This window comes from Python bivittatus, unplaced genomic scaffold (genome assembly GCF_059951505.1).
Source record: "Python bivittatus isolate LINGU-HERP-01145 unplaced genomic scaffold, Pbiv_v1 ctg000020_np1212, whole genome shotgun sequence".
NCBI lineage: Eukaryota > Metazoa > Chordata > Lepidosauria > Squamata > Pythonidae > Python > Python bivittatus.
Window position 1 is genome coordinate 82103156 of NW_028277030.1, and position 19394 is coordinate 82122549.

Below are 19394 nucleotides of genomic sequence, written 5' to 3' on the forward strand. Positions count from 1 at the left end.
TAGGAATACTCCAGAAATTCAGGGAGTGGTCTTTTCCAACCCTGTACAGCCCTTCTCCTTCGTTGCAGATTATAACAACTTCCCTGGATGAAATGTGAGATCCTGATAATGGAACTAAGCTATTCCTTTATATCAGTGTTGTCCAAACTTGGCCACTTTAAGATGAGTGGACTTCATGCTGGCTGGGGAATTCTGGGAGTTGAAGTCCACTCATCTTAAAGTGGCCAAGTTTGGACAACACTGCTTTATATAATGCACTGGGTGGTAGCTTTTGTTACATTGCCTACTATATTTAAATAAAGGCACTCCCACCCTGACAAACAAACCCACAAACCCCCCAAGGCATGATCTACTGGAAGCATAGAAAGTAACAGTTGGAAGGGAACTTGGAATCATCAACTTCATAATCCATAATAGGATTAATAATCACATGGAATATAAGATATGGACATACAGTACTTGCTAATATACTGTCATATTTCTATCCATATTTCATAATTATTTATTAATAGCTCAGTTAATAATGAGAAATCACTTATCTGAAGCAAAAGAAACAGCACACATGCTATTTCTTTCTTCAAGCGAATACATCACAGTGTTGGTGTTGTAAAGTTGCACTAAAATCCACAACTGGCAGAATTTCCCTGCTTTAACGTTAGAAATGTTTTTCTTCAGCCACTATTTTTCGAAACAGTAAAGTTAGTTTTCTTCCTGATCCTATAGTCCAGGAGTAGTGAGCCTATAGCTTTCAGATGTCACTGAGCTACAATTCCAAGGAACTCCAACATCTAAAATAAGTCAGATTCAAATCTGTCTTTGATTTGAAAAGGTAGGTGTGTTATACAAAAGAATAATTAAATCAGTGTTTATTGTGTTGGGACTTGAAACTCTGAAAAGAGTTGATAGGTAGTATTTAAGGACTATAACCAAATGCATAAAAAGAAAGGATGAAGTACCTATATCTATCTATAGTTTAGACAGACTCCATCATCTGGTTTGCCCATCTGTAATTTATACTGCCTGTTTTCTGCAGGGATCCTGAGTTGAAAAGCTGTGGCAGATAGCGTATATACCAATTAATAAAATGCCAAGACAGATACTCAAAATAACGGTAAATCAGTTGAGAGAGAGAGAGAAAGGCGGAAAGGGAGTGAGAGATAAGTCATATACTGTATGTGAGTCCTGCTCCCCAATATTAGAGCATTGGGAAGGTCATGAGACACAGCGCTTCCCTGGTGAGAGAAGAAGCTGCCTCATTAGTGTCTATCTTTCAGGACACCATGATACCATCCTTCAGATGTTCACTCACCTGCTCCTCTCCCAGAATTCTGAAATGATGCAACTCTTTAATCAATGAATCTGGACAGCCTGCTGCAGTAAAGAAAGAGACCGAAGTGCAGGTTAGAACTTATTCTGACTGGCTCAGTGTGATATACTGCAAGAAGATACACAGTTACAGCATCAAAGATGGATACCCCACTTAAATAGCATCATAAAATGTTGTGGACCTGGAAGGGATATATGTCCACACTGTATTTCAAAATAGTTTAGGAACCGATACACATGCGAGATGCTGAGAAATAGGGAAATTAGCAGAAGAGGATTTTCTACGGCAGCCTGTCTTAGCTGTCTGTGTTCTCTAATCAATCATGCCACAACGTTTTATGTATGTACACACACATACACACATATACATACATACACATACATACATACCCATCTGAAGGGATCTGCATTTTGTACATGTAGTTTCCTGATTCAGACATCTTGCTCTTAATCAAGTAAGTTATGGTCCCCATAGAGCAGTGTTGTCCAAACTTGGCCACTTTAAGATGAGTGGACTTCAATTCCCAGAATTCCCCAGCCAGCCATGCTGGCTGGGGAATTCTGGGAATTGACGTCCACTCATCTTAAAGTGGCCAAGTTTGGACAACACTTCCATAGAGCAAAAGTTGGCAATCTAGTCCCTGCCAGATATTGTGAACCAACCGCATTAATCCCTGCTAGCATGGCCAATGACACATGACAGTGGGAGCTATAATCCCAAACATGTGGAGGGTACAGAGGTACGCGTCTGTGCATAGAACATTGCTCCTTAAGACTGAGTTGGGTAGCTGGGGCAGCCTATGGGATGGGACTAAGGAAGAAGAGTTAGCCTTGAACATTTTTTGCAATATAGATACTTATATTGCACAGGTGGTAAATAAGAATAGCAAGATTAGAATCTGTGGAAACAATTGACTAAAATATAACAGAGTCTTCTAGGGTTTGTATACCTGAATCTATATTCCACCCAAATAGTATTTTTCCTATTTCCCAAATTTATTTACTAGCTTAGACATTGTATCAAACGAAATACAAAATAATAAATGCAACATCAAAGAACCATAATGAAAAAAGGGAAATAAACATTACTTGACTTATATGGAAAGGCACTGAAACCTTCCAGGAGATTCTCCCTAGAGAATTACTTAATTACAGTACCATGGAAATTCAAGATTCCAAACACTCACACACAAATCAAGATTGGTTAATCTGTTAATTTCTAAAAAATCACAACACTGAGATTAATATGAACACTAGAAATAAACCCATTTATAGAAAAAAGTTGCTATAACTTGCATGAAGATCCCCAAATAATGATTTATAATAAAAATATAGCCAAATTTACTGCACTGACATCACAGTGCACTCATAAATACTGATTCATCCTTCCACTCATTTTCAAATCTCTAACTGTTGAAAGTAATTAAAATGCTGATGTGAAGGCAAGACCTTTATCCTTCTCATGTCTGAGTGAGTGTTGAAGAACTGTACCTGCACGACCCCATAATCACTCTTGAGGTGTCAGGCACTGATGCCAGAGGATTTAGTGAGTGACTTCATTGTACTAAAATTCACTGCTTTTGGTTAACCTTTTCTCCTTCATACAGTTTGTTCTCATTAAAAAAAAAAAAAAAGAATTTGGACTGAAGGTTTAATCACAGTTGCCTTATTGACAATAGACAGCAGAAAGCAATATGACTGAATTATATCCGGTAACAGGCAATGAGAGATTAAGGAGGACAAGGGAAGAAGTATGGGGACTGGTGATTCTCAAGAACTTAATGAAGCAACAAATAAACTATAAAATATTCTTCTGGCCGGCAACTATTTAAAAACAAAGGGAAAAAAAGCAGGAATGATATTTTCTAGTGAGCAAGGGACAGCAAGATGCTAGCTCAGCCTTTCTCAATCTAGCCATCATTCAGATATATGGACCAATTCCCAGAATTCCCAATAATTGGTATGTTGTCTGGGGAACTCTGGGAATTAAAGTCCATACACCTAGAGGATGGTTAGGTTGGGAAAGGCCTGTGCTAGCTTTTCAATCCTTTCTTTTCTAATGAATGTCAATAGAGGCTTTGGCCGAATTCTAGCGTACAGTGATCCTTTGCTTAACTTTTAGGACACATTACGCATGGCTCCATTTCTGGATCTTTAGCTTTTTATAAAGTACATCAAGACAGTGGACAGAGTAGAAAGTGCACTCTTCCCATGAATGCAAATAGCAGCTGCCGTTCCAGTGCAACTAAAGTTGGAGAAGGATTTTTTTTTTAATGAACTAACCCAATTTCTTTTATTTTATGGTGATAATCTGAAGGTCCATTGCTATTTATTTGATAAAGAAATACATTCATGCTCCAGACGGACAAGTCAATATAGCAGACGTGCAAAATAAATCTTGTTGCTTTTTATATTGGAGAGGAAATGTTAAAGAGTGTAATACAGAGCCATCCCTAGTTGGGGACTGCGGCTACTCTACATTGTGTAATTTGAAGTTGCAGAGTACCAAAGTGCCCATTGTTTCATGCCACTTCAGCTAGGAACTTAAGGTGGTATATCTGATTTGGTTCCCTTATTTTATCCTCAGAAATCCTACAATATAGATTGGTTAACTGAATGGAGATTTGTACTTCTGTTTTAGTACAACGCTCTACTCCCTACACCACAATGTCAAAGGACAGTGATATACCCCTTCATGTATTTAGAAGCCCCCACTGCCAATTAAATAAAAGGAAAGAGCTTATGGGCCCATAAAACATAACTGATGTGATCCTAGGGATCATTTTGTGCCTTGACCTAAAATAAAGCCATCTTTTTTAGTAGTGGAATTTTGCACATAGGCCACTCCAGATTCCATTCTCAACAACTCCATGTAAAAATGAGAAGTCTTCTCTGAAATTCAGAAGAGTATATAGACCATCCTAATTTAGTTGGAGAGAGGCAGTTTAGTGTAGTGGTTAAGGCATCAGGCTAGAAATAGGGACACTGTGAGTTTTAGTCCTGGCTTAGGCAGAAAGCCAGCTGGTTGACCTTGGGCCAGTGGCTCTGTCTTGAAGAAGGCCATGGTAAACCACTTCCAAAATCTTGCCAAGAAAACTGCAGGGACTTGTCCAGGCAGTCGCCAGGAGTAAAAAAAAAAAAAAGCTGGGCCATCTGTAATTTAGACAGTATCTTTCACAGCATTTAGCTGTTTTTGAAAGAGTTTTTTAAAATTGTTTTTACAAGGATGTTGTATAATAATGGCCAAAACAATGAAATTGTAATACGCAATAACTGCTCCACCTTTGATAAAGTAAACTGCCTAAACCTAGGTAAACTGGGAAACATTTTCATTCAAAGAATAATCTCACAAAACCTAAAATCCCAGTTTTGGTGTAATTCTAAATAAATGTAATGTTAAGCAAATGCTTGTTTTTTTGTTTTCTTTAAAATCATCTAGATAGCATTTCCCATTTTTTCTGCAGTACTGTAAAACAGTTTATTGATTGATTTATTTAAAACATGTATATAGCTGCCCATCTCCAACTCTGGGCAGCTCACAACCAAAAGATAAAACAATATCTGTTTATAATAAAAATTAGAGCCATACGTATTAAAACCAAAACCAAACCCAGAACAAAACAAAACCAAACCTGGCACTGTAGCCAAACTTTCACATGCAGCACACAAGTTCATCTCAACAATCTCACCCTATCCCACCACTTGGGGGAAAAGCCAGGTCTTAAGTGCTTTTTGGAAGGTTAAAAGGGTGGGGGCCAACCAAACTTCCGGGGAAAGGGCGTTCCACAGGGCAGGGGCTGCCACAGAGAGGGCATGCTTCCCAGGTTCCATAAGATGGCAACAGTTAAGGGAGGGGCTAGGAGCGTGCCCACCCTATCTGATCTGGTAGGATGGGCAGATGTCCTTAGGGAGAGGTGGTCCCACAGATAATGTACAGGGTTTGTTGTTTAGATTTGATTTTTAATGGATTATTTATTTAACTATTTATGGGGGGATTTTTAATTGTTGATGGGGTTTCTGATTTTAATTGTGAGCCGCCCAGAGTGACATATTGGGGGGAGAGGGGCGGCATACAAATTTTATAAATAAATAAATAAATAAACAAATAAATAAATAACCTGGTCCAGTGCCATATAGGGCTTTAAAGGTAATAACTAGCACCCTGAATTGCACCTGGAAGGAAACTAAGAGCCAGTGCAGCTCACGCAACAGGGGTGCAGAGGCACCCATCACTGCACATGCTGACGCATTCTGGAGCAGTTGTAACTTCCGGTGGACTTCAAGGGCAGCCCCATGTACAGCACATTGCAGTAATCCAAACAGGAAGTGACCAAGGCATGAGTGACCATGAGCAAGGTCTCCCAGTCCAGGAAAGGGGGTAACTGGCACACAAGATGAATCTGTGCAAGGGCACTCCTAGCTACAGCTGCCACCTGCTCTTAGAGAAGGATTTCTATGGTGTTCCCATTTTATTGATGGGTACTCTGGTGCTGTAGGAAACTTACCTTCTCAGACACATCCCATATGTCTACAACATGATTAGAAATTTAGCCTGTTATATGTCCAAGTTCATTAGCTGAAGTTACAGGTTCATATTGACATTCATCTTGCCAAATCCCTTAGCAAAGGCTTCTGGTTCTTGTTCTATTTCTTTATCAAATCTACTTGCTTGCACAATAAATGCTATGCAATTCTTGCTTGAGACTGGAATAGATAAAACAAATGACATGAAATGCCTTGCTAGCAATATACAGAGCATATCAGCTGAAACAGGGAAAATTCTGCAAGAGTGATTGTGTGGCGCTCTGGCCTCTGCTTGCAGAAGCTCTTCCCATTTTAATGGCTGCTTTAAAGCCAAATTACTCAAAGTAAATGAACCGCTATGCCATTTGCTTCAAAGATACCTTCTCGCTAACCTTTATGGCAGAAAAAATATCAACAGGGAAAATGTTTGCATTTTAGAGTGCTTTCATTTATTATAGAAGTATTCAAAGAACTGGGCATTTTTCCCCCGTCTTCATTTGAATCTCATTTTGGGCTAAATGTTAGATATGTTAACTTTCTAGAAGTTGCTAAAATTGACTTTTCTCTCTATCTCACCGCTGTATGGTAGTCTATTCAAACAAGCTAAGAGAAAGGCTATTTCAGGGCCAAATTTTGACCATATCTTATAAGACCAGGAGACCAAGGGATTTAGAGTGGCTAGTGAAGACAGTTAACACATAGTACACTTGATCACCATCCATGCACTAGTAGTACACTAGCATTTCTCCCATGTAGAAATAGTAAAATGTAGATGAGATGGTGCATTTTTAAACATCTGTGCACATGCCTCAGGGAACAAAAAGTGGAACTGTTATGATTTTAAATTTCTCTTGGGTTTGGAAGGCTGATACTTATATATATTATTTATATGAATTATATGCGGATACATTTGAATCCGCCTCGGAAAACGAATGGAGAGAAAGAATGCTACATGAAGAGCTACCTTCATGCCTTCTATGGATTAATCTGACATTTCATGGTGGCCAAAACCATCACATATAAAAAAGAAAAATACCATCCATGGTAGAAATCAGATGGTACTTAAAGTAAACTAATATAGCTTCAATGGAGCCAGCAATCCCACTGTAATAAAACACCAATAATAAAAATCCAAAGTGAAAGTCAATTTCAGAAAACCATCAAAAAAACAAAACAAAACCATATTGCATGTTAACTGGATGAAGTACCTGAAATTACTAACAGCCCCAAACATGTAGAAAGCACAAATCTGAAGCTTTATTCCAGTTGCACAATGCTTATTGAGCAGAACAAGATGATGGAACTATGTTCTTAAATACAGTTCCCACTAGGAAACCAGAAAGACTGGGCAGTGTCACGGCCATCAGAACAGCCCCTCTTCTAGGGTTCATTATGAAGTTCTCCACTTGCTGAAACTGCTGGACAGCTCCCTGCTGACATTGGCAGACAGCTTATCTTGCTTAGCAAGGGGCACTTTTCCTCCGATACAAGGTGACTTTGTTTGGCTTCATTTCAACAGTAGCAATTCTGTCTGCTGCCAGCCATGCTATTTATACTTATTAACTTTGGTTGCATTGTTATTGAACATATCTTGAGGCTATATGCACAACAGGCCTAGGGAACAAAGTAATATCAATTTTGTTTTGTTTTGTTTCAAAAGTAACTTTCTTCTAGAGCACATCCCTTCTTTACTAATATTGTACCCATAAATATTATAGTAGAAACCTCATGACATGAATAGAAGGTGAAAGGTGCTTTGCACTTGTGGCCTCCTTGCTGTTTAGCACAATCAGACCAGTTCATGAAAAGATTTATCTTCTTCATCTTTTATTCAAAGAATAGATGAAATCTCCAAAGCAAGCTCTGGTCTTGGATTTCTACTTTCATGCTGGCATGGGTCTTTGAAGATAGTCAGCTTTTTTCAGAGAGCTAGAGAGAGTACAGGAACTTTCTGCATGCTGTGAAAATGATTCTAAGAAGGGCAATGGTCTTCTCAGAGAAAGACCAACAGTGGCTGAGTAAAAGTCGTCATGGAGCAAAAGTAGAATTTCATTACCAAGAATTGGAAGGAGAGTTAGAATGTACAGGTGGAAGGCAAAAATCCTTTTAAAAAAATCAACCACTGGATTAGTAGAAGAACATTATAGGGCTTCAGGGTAACTGAGTCTTTGGAGTGAGGCAGTGTAAAAATTTAGATAGATGATAGATAGATGTTGTTGTTGTTTAGTCGTTAAGTTGTGTCCGACTCTTCATGACCCCATGAACCATATTGCGCCAGGCCTTCCTGTCCTTCACTGCCTCCCTGAGTTTGCTCAGTTTCATGCTCATTGCTTCAGTGATGCTATCTAACCATCTCATCCTCTGCTGTCCTCTTCTCCTTTTGCCTTCAATCTTTCCCAGCATCAGGGTCTTCTCCAAAGAGATCTCTCTTCGCATTAGGTGACCAAAGTATCTGAGCATGAGCCTTATTATCGATCCTTCCAATGAGCAATCAGGGTTGATTTCCTTTAAGATTGACTGGTTTGACCTCCTAGCAGTCCAGGGGACTCTCAAGAGTCTTCTCCAGCACCACAGTTCAAAGGCATCAATTCTTCAGCGCTCAGCCTTCTTTATGGTCCAGCTCTCACAGCCATACATTACTACTGGAAAAACCATAGCTTTGACTATGCGGATCTTTGTCAGCAAGGTGACGTCTCTGCTTTTTAATATGCTATCTAGGCTTGCCATAGCTTTCCTCCCAAGGAGCAAGCGTCTTTTAATTTCATGGCTGCAGTCTCCGTCTGCGGTGATCTTGGAGCCCAAATAAATGAAGTCTGTTACTGCTTCCATTTCTACCCCTTCTATTTGCCAGGAATTGATGGGTCCAGATGCCATGATCTTAGTTTTTTTAATGTTGAGTTTCAAGCCAGCTTTCGCACTCTCCTCTTTCACCCTCATCAAGAGGCTCTTTAGTTCTTCTTCACTTTCTGCCATTAGGGTGGTATCGTCTGCATATCTGAGGTTGTTGATGATTCTCCCTGCAATCTTAATTCCGGCTTGTGATTCTTCCAGCCTGGCATTTCTCATGATGTACTCTGCATATAGGTTAAATAAGCAGGGTGACAGTATACAGCCTTGTCGTACACCTTTCCCTATTTTGAACCAATCGGTTGTTCCATGACCGGTTCTAACTGTTGCTTCTCGGCCCGCATACAGATTTCTCAGGAGACAGGTAAGGTGGTCTGATACTCCCATCTCTTTAAGAACTTGCCACAGTTTGTTGTGATCCACACAATCAAAGGCTTTTGCATAGTCAATGAAGCAGAAGTAGATATTTTTCTGGAACTCTCATGCTTTCTCCATGATCCAGCGAATGTTGGCGATTTGATCTCTAGTTCCTCTGCCTCTTCGAAACCCAGCTTGTACATCCAGTAGTTCTCGGTTCATGTATTGCTGAAGCCTAGTTTGTAGGATTTTGAGCATAACCTTGCTAGCATGTGAAATGAGTGCAATTGTGCGATAGTTTGAGCATTCTTTGGCATTGCCCTTCTTTGGAATTGGAACATAAACTGACCTTTTCCAATCCCGTGGCCACTGTTGCGTTTTCCAAACTTGCTGGCATATTGAGTGCAGCACTTTAACACCATCATCTTTTAGTATTTTAAATAACTCAGCTGGAATACTGTCATCTCCACTAGCTTTGTTGTTAGCAATGCTTCCTAAGGCCCACTTGACTTCACTCTCTAGGATGTCTGGCTCAAGATCAGTGATCACACCAGCGTGGACATCAGGGACATTAAGATCTTTCTTGTATAGTTCTTCTGTGTATTCTTGCCACCTCTTCTTAATCTCTTCTGCTTCTGTTAGGTCCCTGCCTTTTTTGTCCTTTATCATGCCCATCTTTGCACTAAACGTTCCTTTCATATCTCCAATTTTCTGGTCGAGATCTCTAGTCTTCCCCATTCTATTGTTTTCCTCGATTTCTTTGCATTGTTCATTTAAGAAGGCCTTCTTATCTCTCCTTGCTATTCTCTGGAAATCTGCATTCAGTTGCTTATATCTTTCCCTTTGACCCTTGCTTTTCGCATTCCTTCTTTCCGCAGCTATTTGTAAAGCCTCATCAGACAGCCATTTTGCTTTCTTGCATTTCTTTTTCTTTGGGATGGTTTTAGTTGCTGCCTCCTGTACAATGTTACGGACCTCCGTCCATAGTTCTTCAGGCACTCTGTCTACCAAATCTAATCCTCTAAATCTATTCATCACCTTCACTGTGTACTCACAAGGAATATGATCTAAGTCATACCTGAGTGGTCTAGTGGTTTTCCCTACATTCTTCAATTTAAGCCTAAACTTTGCAGTAAGAAGCTCATGATCTGAGCCACAGTCAGCTCCTGGTCTTGTTTTTGCTGTCTGTATAGAGCTTCTCCATCTTTGGCTGCAAAGTATATAATCAATCTGGTTTCGGTATTGACCATCTGGTGATGTCCATGTGTAGAGTCGTCTCTTGTGTTGTTGGAAAAGAGTGTTTGCTATGACTAGCTTGTTCTCTTGACAGAACTCTATTAGCCTTTGCCCTGCTTCATTTTGTACTCCAAGGCCAAACTTGCCTGTTATTCCAATTACTCCTTGACTTCCTACTTTAGCATTCCAATCCCCTATGATGAAAAGGACATCTTTTTTTGGTGCTAGTTCTAGAAGGTGTTGTAGGTCTTCATAGAAGCGGTCAACTTCAGCTTCTTCAGCATCAGTGGTTGGGGCACAGACTTGGATGACTGTGATATTGAATGGTTTGCCTTGGATACGCACTGAGATCATTCTGTCGTTTTTGAGGTTGTACCCCATTACTGCCTTTCCCACTCTCTTATTGACTATGAGTGCAACTCCATTTCTTCTAAGGGTTTCTTGCCCACAGTAGTAGATATAATGGTCACCCGAATTAAATTCATCCATTTCCGTCCATTTCAGTTCGCTGATTCCCAAGATGTCGATGTTCAATCTTGCCATCTCATGTTTGACCACATCCAGCTTGCCTTGGTTCATAGATCTTACATTCCAGGTACCTATACAATATTGTTCTTTACAGCATCGGACCTTCTTTTTGCTTCCAGATACATCCACAGCTGAACGTTCTTTTGGCTTTGGCCCAGCCGCTTCACTCTTTCTGGAGCTACTTGGAATTGCCCTCCGCTCTTCCCCAGTAGCATATTGGACACCTTCTGACCTGAGGGGCTCATCTTCCGGCGTCATATCTTTTAGCCTTTTAACATTGTCCATGGGGTTTTCTTGGCAAGGATACTGGAGTGGGTTGCCATTTCCTTCTCCAGTGGACCACATTTTGTCAGAACTCTCTGTCATGACCTGTCCGTCTTGGGTGGCCCTGCACGGTATAGCTCATGGCTTCACTGAGTTACGCAAGCCCCTTCGCCACAACAAGGCAGTGATCCATGAAGGGGGATAGATAGATAGATAGATAGATAGATAGATAGATAGATAGATAGATAGACAGATATGCAGAGATAAAGAGATAGCTATGTTGTAGAAGTAAATATTTGATGTGTTACCTCTTTATATATGGAATCAAACTGTCCTTCCATCTCTACACAACCAAGAACTCATCATCAGCAATAAATATACTCTATGCAGTGATGCTGTAATTAGCACTCAGCCAAAAAGGAGAACAACTTTCTGGAACAATTTGGCAGCATTAAACAGCATTTCATAATTTGGTTGCACTGCTATGAAAAGGGGCTGAAAGAGTTCTCAGTCTTGAAAAATGATCTGATTAATTGGAACTTCCATTAAGATTGATGCAGGAAGTACTGCCCTAACCATAAATTTATTACCCACACCTTTGATTATCTTAGGTTGCTCCAGGAAACAGGAAGAAGGAAAAAAAATAAAGCCCTGGCCAGAAAAAGAATGTCATCAAGAAAGAAGAAATGGGGACAGCAGGAAAGGTGGTGTCAGTAAATGGCAGACGGTGGAAGCAGCCTCAGACTTCTGAACTAGTTTCTTGAACTGCTTTGAATCCCAGATCTCGATCAGCCACACCCTGTTTTCAGCCCACTTAAAAAGAGCTGTAACACATAGCTTTCCGGGACCCCAAAACAGCAATGCATACAGCAGCTTCACTCCTCTTACTGACATACATCAACTTGTCTCCATATATCACATTCTGTTTCCGTTAACCAACCTTTCTCAACCTGGTGCTTCCTCCAGATATGCTGAAGCTACAACTTCCAGAACTGTCAGCTTGCAAATATGAAGCCTAAATATATTTGGAGGACAGCATACTGGGGTAGACTGCTGCAAACCAAGCCACACTTTTCTGAATCTATAATGGGCCTTCAGTGGGGACTTGGACAAATATTTAAATGTACATAAATGCCTTCCACTTTAAATAAGGCAAACAAACTCTAGACCAAAGATAAAACACATACGGAGTCACAATCAGTCAGCAGAGATTATTAAAGGCCATTCAAAAACAGATACTATGCACAAAATTAATTAAATATTGGGACAGGAAATACTGACTTGTTTCTTTAAGACTCAAAGTCCTCTAGATGATCAGCTTTATTTTCATGCATTTAATACTACCAAAATATATTTCCCTGTCACATCCTTTCCACTGATATATATAATCACATCATCTCCTTCACTGTGCTTTGTGATGTAACTTGGCACTGTTTCGTCTTGGCAAGATGAGGACAGTTCTGCATTTCACCTTAATCAGATAAAATTAGGACAGGTGGTAACCCTGCAGGCAACATAATTATGCAAAATGCCAGCATTCAATACACACTGTCCTTCTACCAATGCCCAGTATAATAGGACATCTTAGCATTTTTTTTTCTTTTGTTTACTGACAGCTTGAAATTGAAATGCACTGGAGGAGGAGATTCTGCCCTCATTTATGAAATATATAAATGAAGAATGTCAGTGATATCTTTAAATCTATTTGTACAGACCTGATCATAACTGCATATAAAAATAGGATGGAGGATAAAGGAAATTAACCCAAGTTCAATGCAAAAAGAATTATATGTGACATACCATTATTCTTATATTACCACCAAGGGATAGTATTCTGCTTTCAGAACTCTTGGCAGGAATAATTCGTAGGACTCTGCACTCTTCACAAATTATTAGGAAGAATTGTTTCAAATTTGACATGAACATAAAACCCTTTTGATATTTATTAAAACAGCCCAACTGTTTTTTTCTGGTTTCTGCACAAGCCTGAAAAAAGAGGCTTCCCAAGGTTCTGACTTTTATGATTCAATGCACAGTAGATCCTTTCAGAGAAAATGTAGCATCGATTCATCATGCCATCCTGGACTTACTGGAATTATGCATCCCTATATCTACTTGCTGCTATTTGAATGTCAGTTTCATTGAACTAAGGGTCTAAGGAGATCATCCCATTGAGTTCAATGGTGCTGACATCCAAGTAAGTGGACATTAATTGCAGCATTAGGGCGTACGTCACTGTCCTATAGAAATGAGCTGCAGAAATTGCATGGAGCATAAGGACTCTTTGCTATAAATCTTAATGGTTTTCCTGAATTGTACAGCAAATTAAGGTCTTGTTGAATACAAGACTTTAAAAGAGGAAATAGATGAAATAAGCTGCTTCAATATAAATGGAAAACTGAATGCAAATGCCAGTCGCATTATGGAGATAATACATCCAGTTTACTTTAGAATTCTACTGTTTGGAGCCACCTCAAGTACTAGAATAGTCAATAATTCACACAAAACTTTGAGAAATGAATGCACAATACATCTCTGTGAGGCAATTGTTCAGTGTGTCAGAATCGTGGGGCCACCTTGTAGAAACAAATTAAGCTGCACCAATTTGCCTGCTGGACCCAATTTGTTAGCAGTGCAGGGCATTTTATAAAGACTACATTTCTTCAGATTTTGTTTTACAGAGCAAAATTTCTTCTTTGCATATGAAACAAAGAAAGTTAATTAAAATTTGTCCCTCTTTCAGAAATGTCCTTAAAGCGGGAGTTCTCAAAGGGTGTGATACTGTGACCCTTTAAAATGATAAATGCGTTTACATGACCACCCTGCAAATAAAACATGATTTATTTTGGAAAGGGTTGGACAAGAAATAAATATACCACTGGAATGAAATATTATCAAAATAAATATAACTAATATATCATAAAATAAAATGGGTGAAACATATCCACTTCTGCAGAAGCTCCAATGACTAAAAAATATATTATTACATCCCATTCTGGGGAAATGCTGAAGACTTGCAAATATTTCCAAGAGAAGCTGAATCCAAGTAATGATAGGTCAATGTCAATATCAATATTACAATATCTATTGTGATAAACAATATCTAAATAATAATTGTTTAACACATGTTCAATAGCTGGCATTTCCACAAATCAAACCTGATTCAACACAAATGCTTATTTTAGCACTTTTAAAAAAAAGTTGCTGGCCAAAGTATAATAGATGAGACAAACAGAAGTATAAAAAATAAGCATGACAAAATTATGGCCTATGATGAAAAGATATATGCGAAAGGGAATATTTTTCATCCAATCATTGTTGTAAAATCACTGACCATTTAGTAGTGATAGATCACCTCAAATACTGTACTTCTACAATTATTAGTCATATCTGGTTTTATTACACTACTACTAAACCTATCTTGGAATAACTGAGGGCAAATTTTAGCTCCAAATGGCTTTCTCTACATTACAGTACTTTATTCAGAACTGTTCTGTTTAAATTTTTCTCTCAACATATAACCATTAGCTACTTGATACTTCACCTCTAAAAACATGGAGAACTCTGTTATTCTATGTGTTATTTTCGTTGACTGTTTTATACTGTTATTTTCTATAAAATTGTGCATTTTAAATGCTATAAGATATCCTGAGTTATTCATCTGCACTATAGAGATGGGCTATAAGATATATGTTTTGGGACTTTTTTAAAATAATGAAATGCAGGATATATATATCAAAAATAGAATAGAATAGAATAGAATAGAATAGAATAGAATAGAATAGAATAGAATAGAATAGAATAGGACAGGACAGGACAGGACAGGACAGGACAGGACAGGACAGGACATTAGGTATGAACAAAAAAATAAAAATATGTATGCTATATATTCCCTGAGCAATTTTAAAATACTAAATAGTAAAATACTAAAAAAAGAAAAAATATTCCATCCACTTCTCTCTCTCTCTTTTTGTTGCAACAAACAGGAAATTCAGAAAACAAAATAAGAATGCTTTTTAGCATCCTACTATATGCATTACATTATAGTTAAGTTGCTGTTTTAGAAACATAAAACATATTGCGGATAAATTGGTTCCTTATAAAATCACAATGTCTAATGTTTTATGTTTAAAAGTGTGAATAATATTTTTCCCAGAAAATATCTGATTGTAAGAAAACCATTGTAATTTATAAGAGTTTTGAATATATACTCCGGTAGGTAAAGCAGAATGTAACATACTGAATTTAAAGTTTTTATTCTTCATCACAGGTAAGTGTGTTCAGCCCCTTTTACATTTTTCTGCAATTTGGGGGGGGGGGATTCAGAGAGTAGTTTCAACAGGACCTGGGAGTGGAGTTTCTTTTTGAATCTTTTGATATTCTTCCTCCTGAGCAAGCTGGGAAATCAATTCCTTATTTGTAAACTAATCTCTGTAAACTGACTGCTACTGCCCACTCAGCTGTAGCTTGTTGTTCAAAGTTGAGCCAAATTTGTAGGAGGACAGGAACAAATCTACTAATCTCTACAAAAGTGAACAAAAGAAGGCAGTTGAATCCTTCTTTCCATTTTGTGAGGTGATACTTTTTCCATGAATATTTGGTCCTATTTTCATGTTTGTTTGTTTATTTCTAATTCATTCTAAAGTACAGTTCAAGTTAACATTTTGATCACATAGTCCTTCTTGACTTGGACAGAAAGACAATATGTATTCCAATACTTTGTCACTTAGGGTTCTCTTTCTCTCTTATTCTGAATTAGATAGTGAGGTCTTCCTGATGCTCTGCGCTAGTGTTTCTCAACCTTGGCAACTTTAAGATGTGTGGACTTCAACTCCCATAATGTCCCAACCAGCATGCTGGCTGGGGAATTCTGGGAGTTGAAGTCCACACAACTTAAAATGGTCAAGCTTGAGAAACACTGCTCTATGTAAAGCAAGGGTACATATACTGTATGACCATACATTTTGAGAAGATTAGAAGTGTCATATTTGATCTGCCCCAAAGAATTGTGGCCAGTGGCCAACCAGATATCCCTGAGAAGCTCACAAATGGGATATGATTGCAGTAAAATTAATATAGTCCAATCCCGTTTTGTGCGGCATACACAATCCTGTTTGGAATCCTTTAAATGAAAATTATCCCATGCCAAACCAAAGGATAGGACATAAATAAGCGATATGCTGAGTCAATCAAATAAATTAGCAGCAGAAATTGTGATCATGAATCCCATGGATATAGGTTTTAGGATGTTATCTTTGGACAGAGAAATTCTGAATTGCCAGTTACATACATGGTCAGTTCAGCATTCATCTCACTGTGCAGAATCATTACTAGCAAAGCAAATCACACAAGCAAGCCATAACTCTTCATGCACTCAACAGTCTGCATACCTATGTCCATTTCAAATGTATTCCATGGAGTTAGAGCAGCTTTTGAGCTATCCATGGGCTAAACATACAGGTTTAACTTCACATCCAAGGATTGGTGACTTAATCTGACTACCCTTGAGGCTGCTTCTAAGTCCATGATGCTATGAATCTCCTCTCATCATTTCAGCAGCTGATGATGAGTGAGGTAATAGCCCACTAGAGACTGTTAGTGTTTTATCCTACTAAATCAAGAGATTAAATCAACTCAACAAATATCTAAACTATAGAATGATTCATTTGCGTTATTTTCATTGATTTGAAAAAGCTGTAGGATAAAAGTGACTCCCATAACACTTAATCAACTGCAACTCACATAGCTCTATCCAATTGGGTTTTCCATCATCTTTTCAATCCAGGCAAAAATGATTCTAGATGGAAAAAAAGTCTTTTTTCTCAGGAAAAGAAGGCATGAAGAGTTTTCTTGTCTCATTTTATCCTTGTACAATTATATGTATGAAGAAAAAGTAATTTATATTTTAATTATATTTGAAGATACACTAACAGTTATGTTATGTTATGTTGTAATGTTATGTTTTGTTATGTTATGTTATGTTATTTATTTATTTATTTATTGGTGAAACGCTCAAGCTGTAAGGTAACTAAAGTAAGTATCACTTCAGTCAAAAAAAGAGAGAACATAGAGTCTGCCAGGATGGGGGTGGTGGCAACAGACAAAATACATATTGTGGCACTGTGATACAAACTCCACCCCTTACGGACTTCCAGGGAAGAAATGGCGAACTGAAGACAGCTCCACAAAAAGCGGAGCCAAAAACCGCGGCGGAATGAAGAGCTAGTGAGTAGTCCACTCCAGACTTGAGGTTGCCCACAAGTGCTCCAGACAGTTGCTCCTTACAAGGAGACTGCAAAGTAGTGGTCTTTGGAGGATTTAGAGCTCTGGGAGATGAGGGAATAGCCATTTTGCTCAAACTATGGTCAGCACTTTAAAAGGACACTAGGTTTGCGTACTTCCTTTTCTAATCACTTTTAGAAATTGCTTGTTAACTGCTTTTCAGCTGTTAGGAACCTTTGGGTCAACAAGTCTGAAATCACTGCGTGAGTTTCCTTCAATCCTTAGCAAAAGAAGTTTTAAATACAAATTTAAGGACTTAAAAAATTTTTTTTGGGAATAAACAGCAAAAAGGTGGTTAAAATTTTGATTTTAGAGTTACAAACGGACTAAGGGACCAGATAAAATTGGAATAAGATTTTGGAATTAATCATAAAGAATCCTTCCCATGGGAAAATGCTTTTGTTTTGAATTCTTAAAAAAACACCACCACCATAATAAGATAAGACTTTACACATTGGACACTAGAGGGAACTAAAGATTACAATTAAAGGAGAACAACACTCAAACTTGACTTACTAATATAGAATGAAGCAAAATACTTTAACGTTGGACATACTGAAGGATATTTTTGAACAATGGACCCAGAAGTTAATTTTAAGAGTGTCTGCCTCTTCTATAGGAAGAGGAACAAGTATTACCTGATATGATTGAGACTGATTTGAAAGCAAATTTAAAAATGACAGGCTACAAGAATGATAATGGAAAAATGTTACAATGGGCATATAAAAGAAACTGCCTGATGTCTTAATAATTAAAAGGGATGTACAAATAACAAACCAAGAGAATGACCTGAATAATTTTCCTAGATTGGATTTACAAAAGAGGCTTGTTAAAGTTTTGAAGAATTATGTGAGAAGCGACAAAGAAAAAATGAAAAGAAATCAAGTGCTAGGACATTATTTGAAGGGACTAAAGACCAAGAAGTAAAAGGAAAGAATATAAAGTTGGTTATTTTGATCAAGGTTAAATTAGATAATGGACTTTTGTTGACATCAGGACTGATATGATGTTTTATGCATTTGTTTAATAGATAAGAGATGGGACATGAGAATAAGAGTTCATTTGTTGTTCTTTAAGAGAAGGTGATAAGTTACTGAAATTGTTTATACTTGTGATGAAGAGGGAAGTAATTTCTTTATATATATATTTTTTTCTTTACTATATTCTTATTTTTTCTTTCTTTTCTATTTTTCTATTTTTTTCTTTTTTCTTTTCTGCACCTTCTATTTTTTAATTCTTTTTTTTTTTAGTTTGTATTAGTTTTTATTGTTGTAAATTGTAATCTTTAATAAAATTGCTATTAAAAAAACAAACTCTACCCCTTACATCTCTGTATGCAACATCACAAGCATGTAAGGGCCAAGCTTGAGTTATGATACCGCATGCACCATTCATTACATTTCAACATCATCATGGTTATGAACTGATGTCTATGAAAGAGACATCTTCACTCCTAGTGACTTCTTGGACAAAACCATGCAGTTTTCTTGGCAACTTTTTTTGGAAATGGTTTGCCATTGCCTTCTTCCTATGGCTGAGAGAAAGTGACTGACTCAGTTACCCAGCTGGCTTCATGTCTAAAGCAGGACTACAGTAGAACTCAGTCTCCTGGTTCCTAGCCTAATCACTACACAAACTGGCTCTCTTCACCTTCTTAGCTTGTTCCTTTACAATATCTGCTATTACTATAATGAATTCCAATTGTTCAGATTTTGCTTGTTTTTCTGTATCAGATATCCATGTGGCCATTTCATTTTGTTTTATTTGGTTATCCCATTTTTTAAAAATTCCAATATTTCTTCCTTATTTTTAGAGGATTTAGTTGGTTTTGTGTTTTTAGTCAAGTTTTAAAAATGTTGGTTGTTTGAATTGCCTATTATGTTGGAATTGCTTGATTCTACTTTCAGATCATTGAATTTTCTTAGAAGTTGCCATCACTTTTTGATTCTTCCATCACATTTGCAATTGTTTTTCTATCCACATTGTATCACTTTTTCAAAGTTGTTTTTATTTTCTAATTTTTCAGTGTT

The 19394-nt window shown here is 37.8% G+C and overlaps 1 protein-coding gene across 2 annotated transcripts in view; it reads right to left on the reverse strand.

The window, feature by feature from the left end:
* PRKN (parkin RBR E3 ubiquitin protein ligase) overlaps window positions 1-19394 on the reverse strand; it is a 700377-nt gene that overhangs the window by 105138 nt on the left and 575845 nt on the right. For both annotated transcript variants that reach the window (XM_088142815.1, XM_088142813.1), the window contains exon 8: window positions 1310-1371. In XM_088142815.1, the coding sequence (XP_087998941.1) occupies window positions 1310-1371 (62 nt within the window). The remainder of the gene's footprint in view (window positions 1-1309; window positions 1372-19394) is intronic.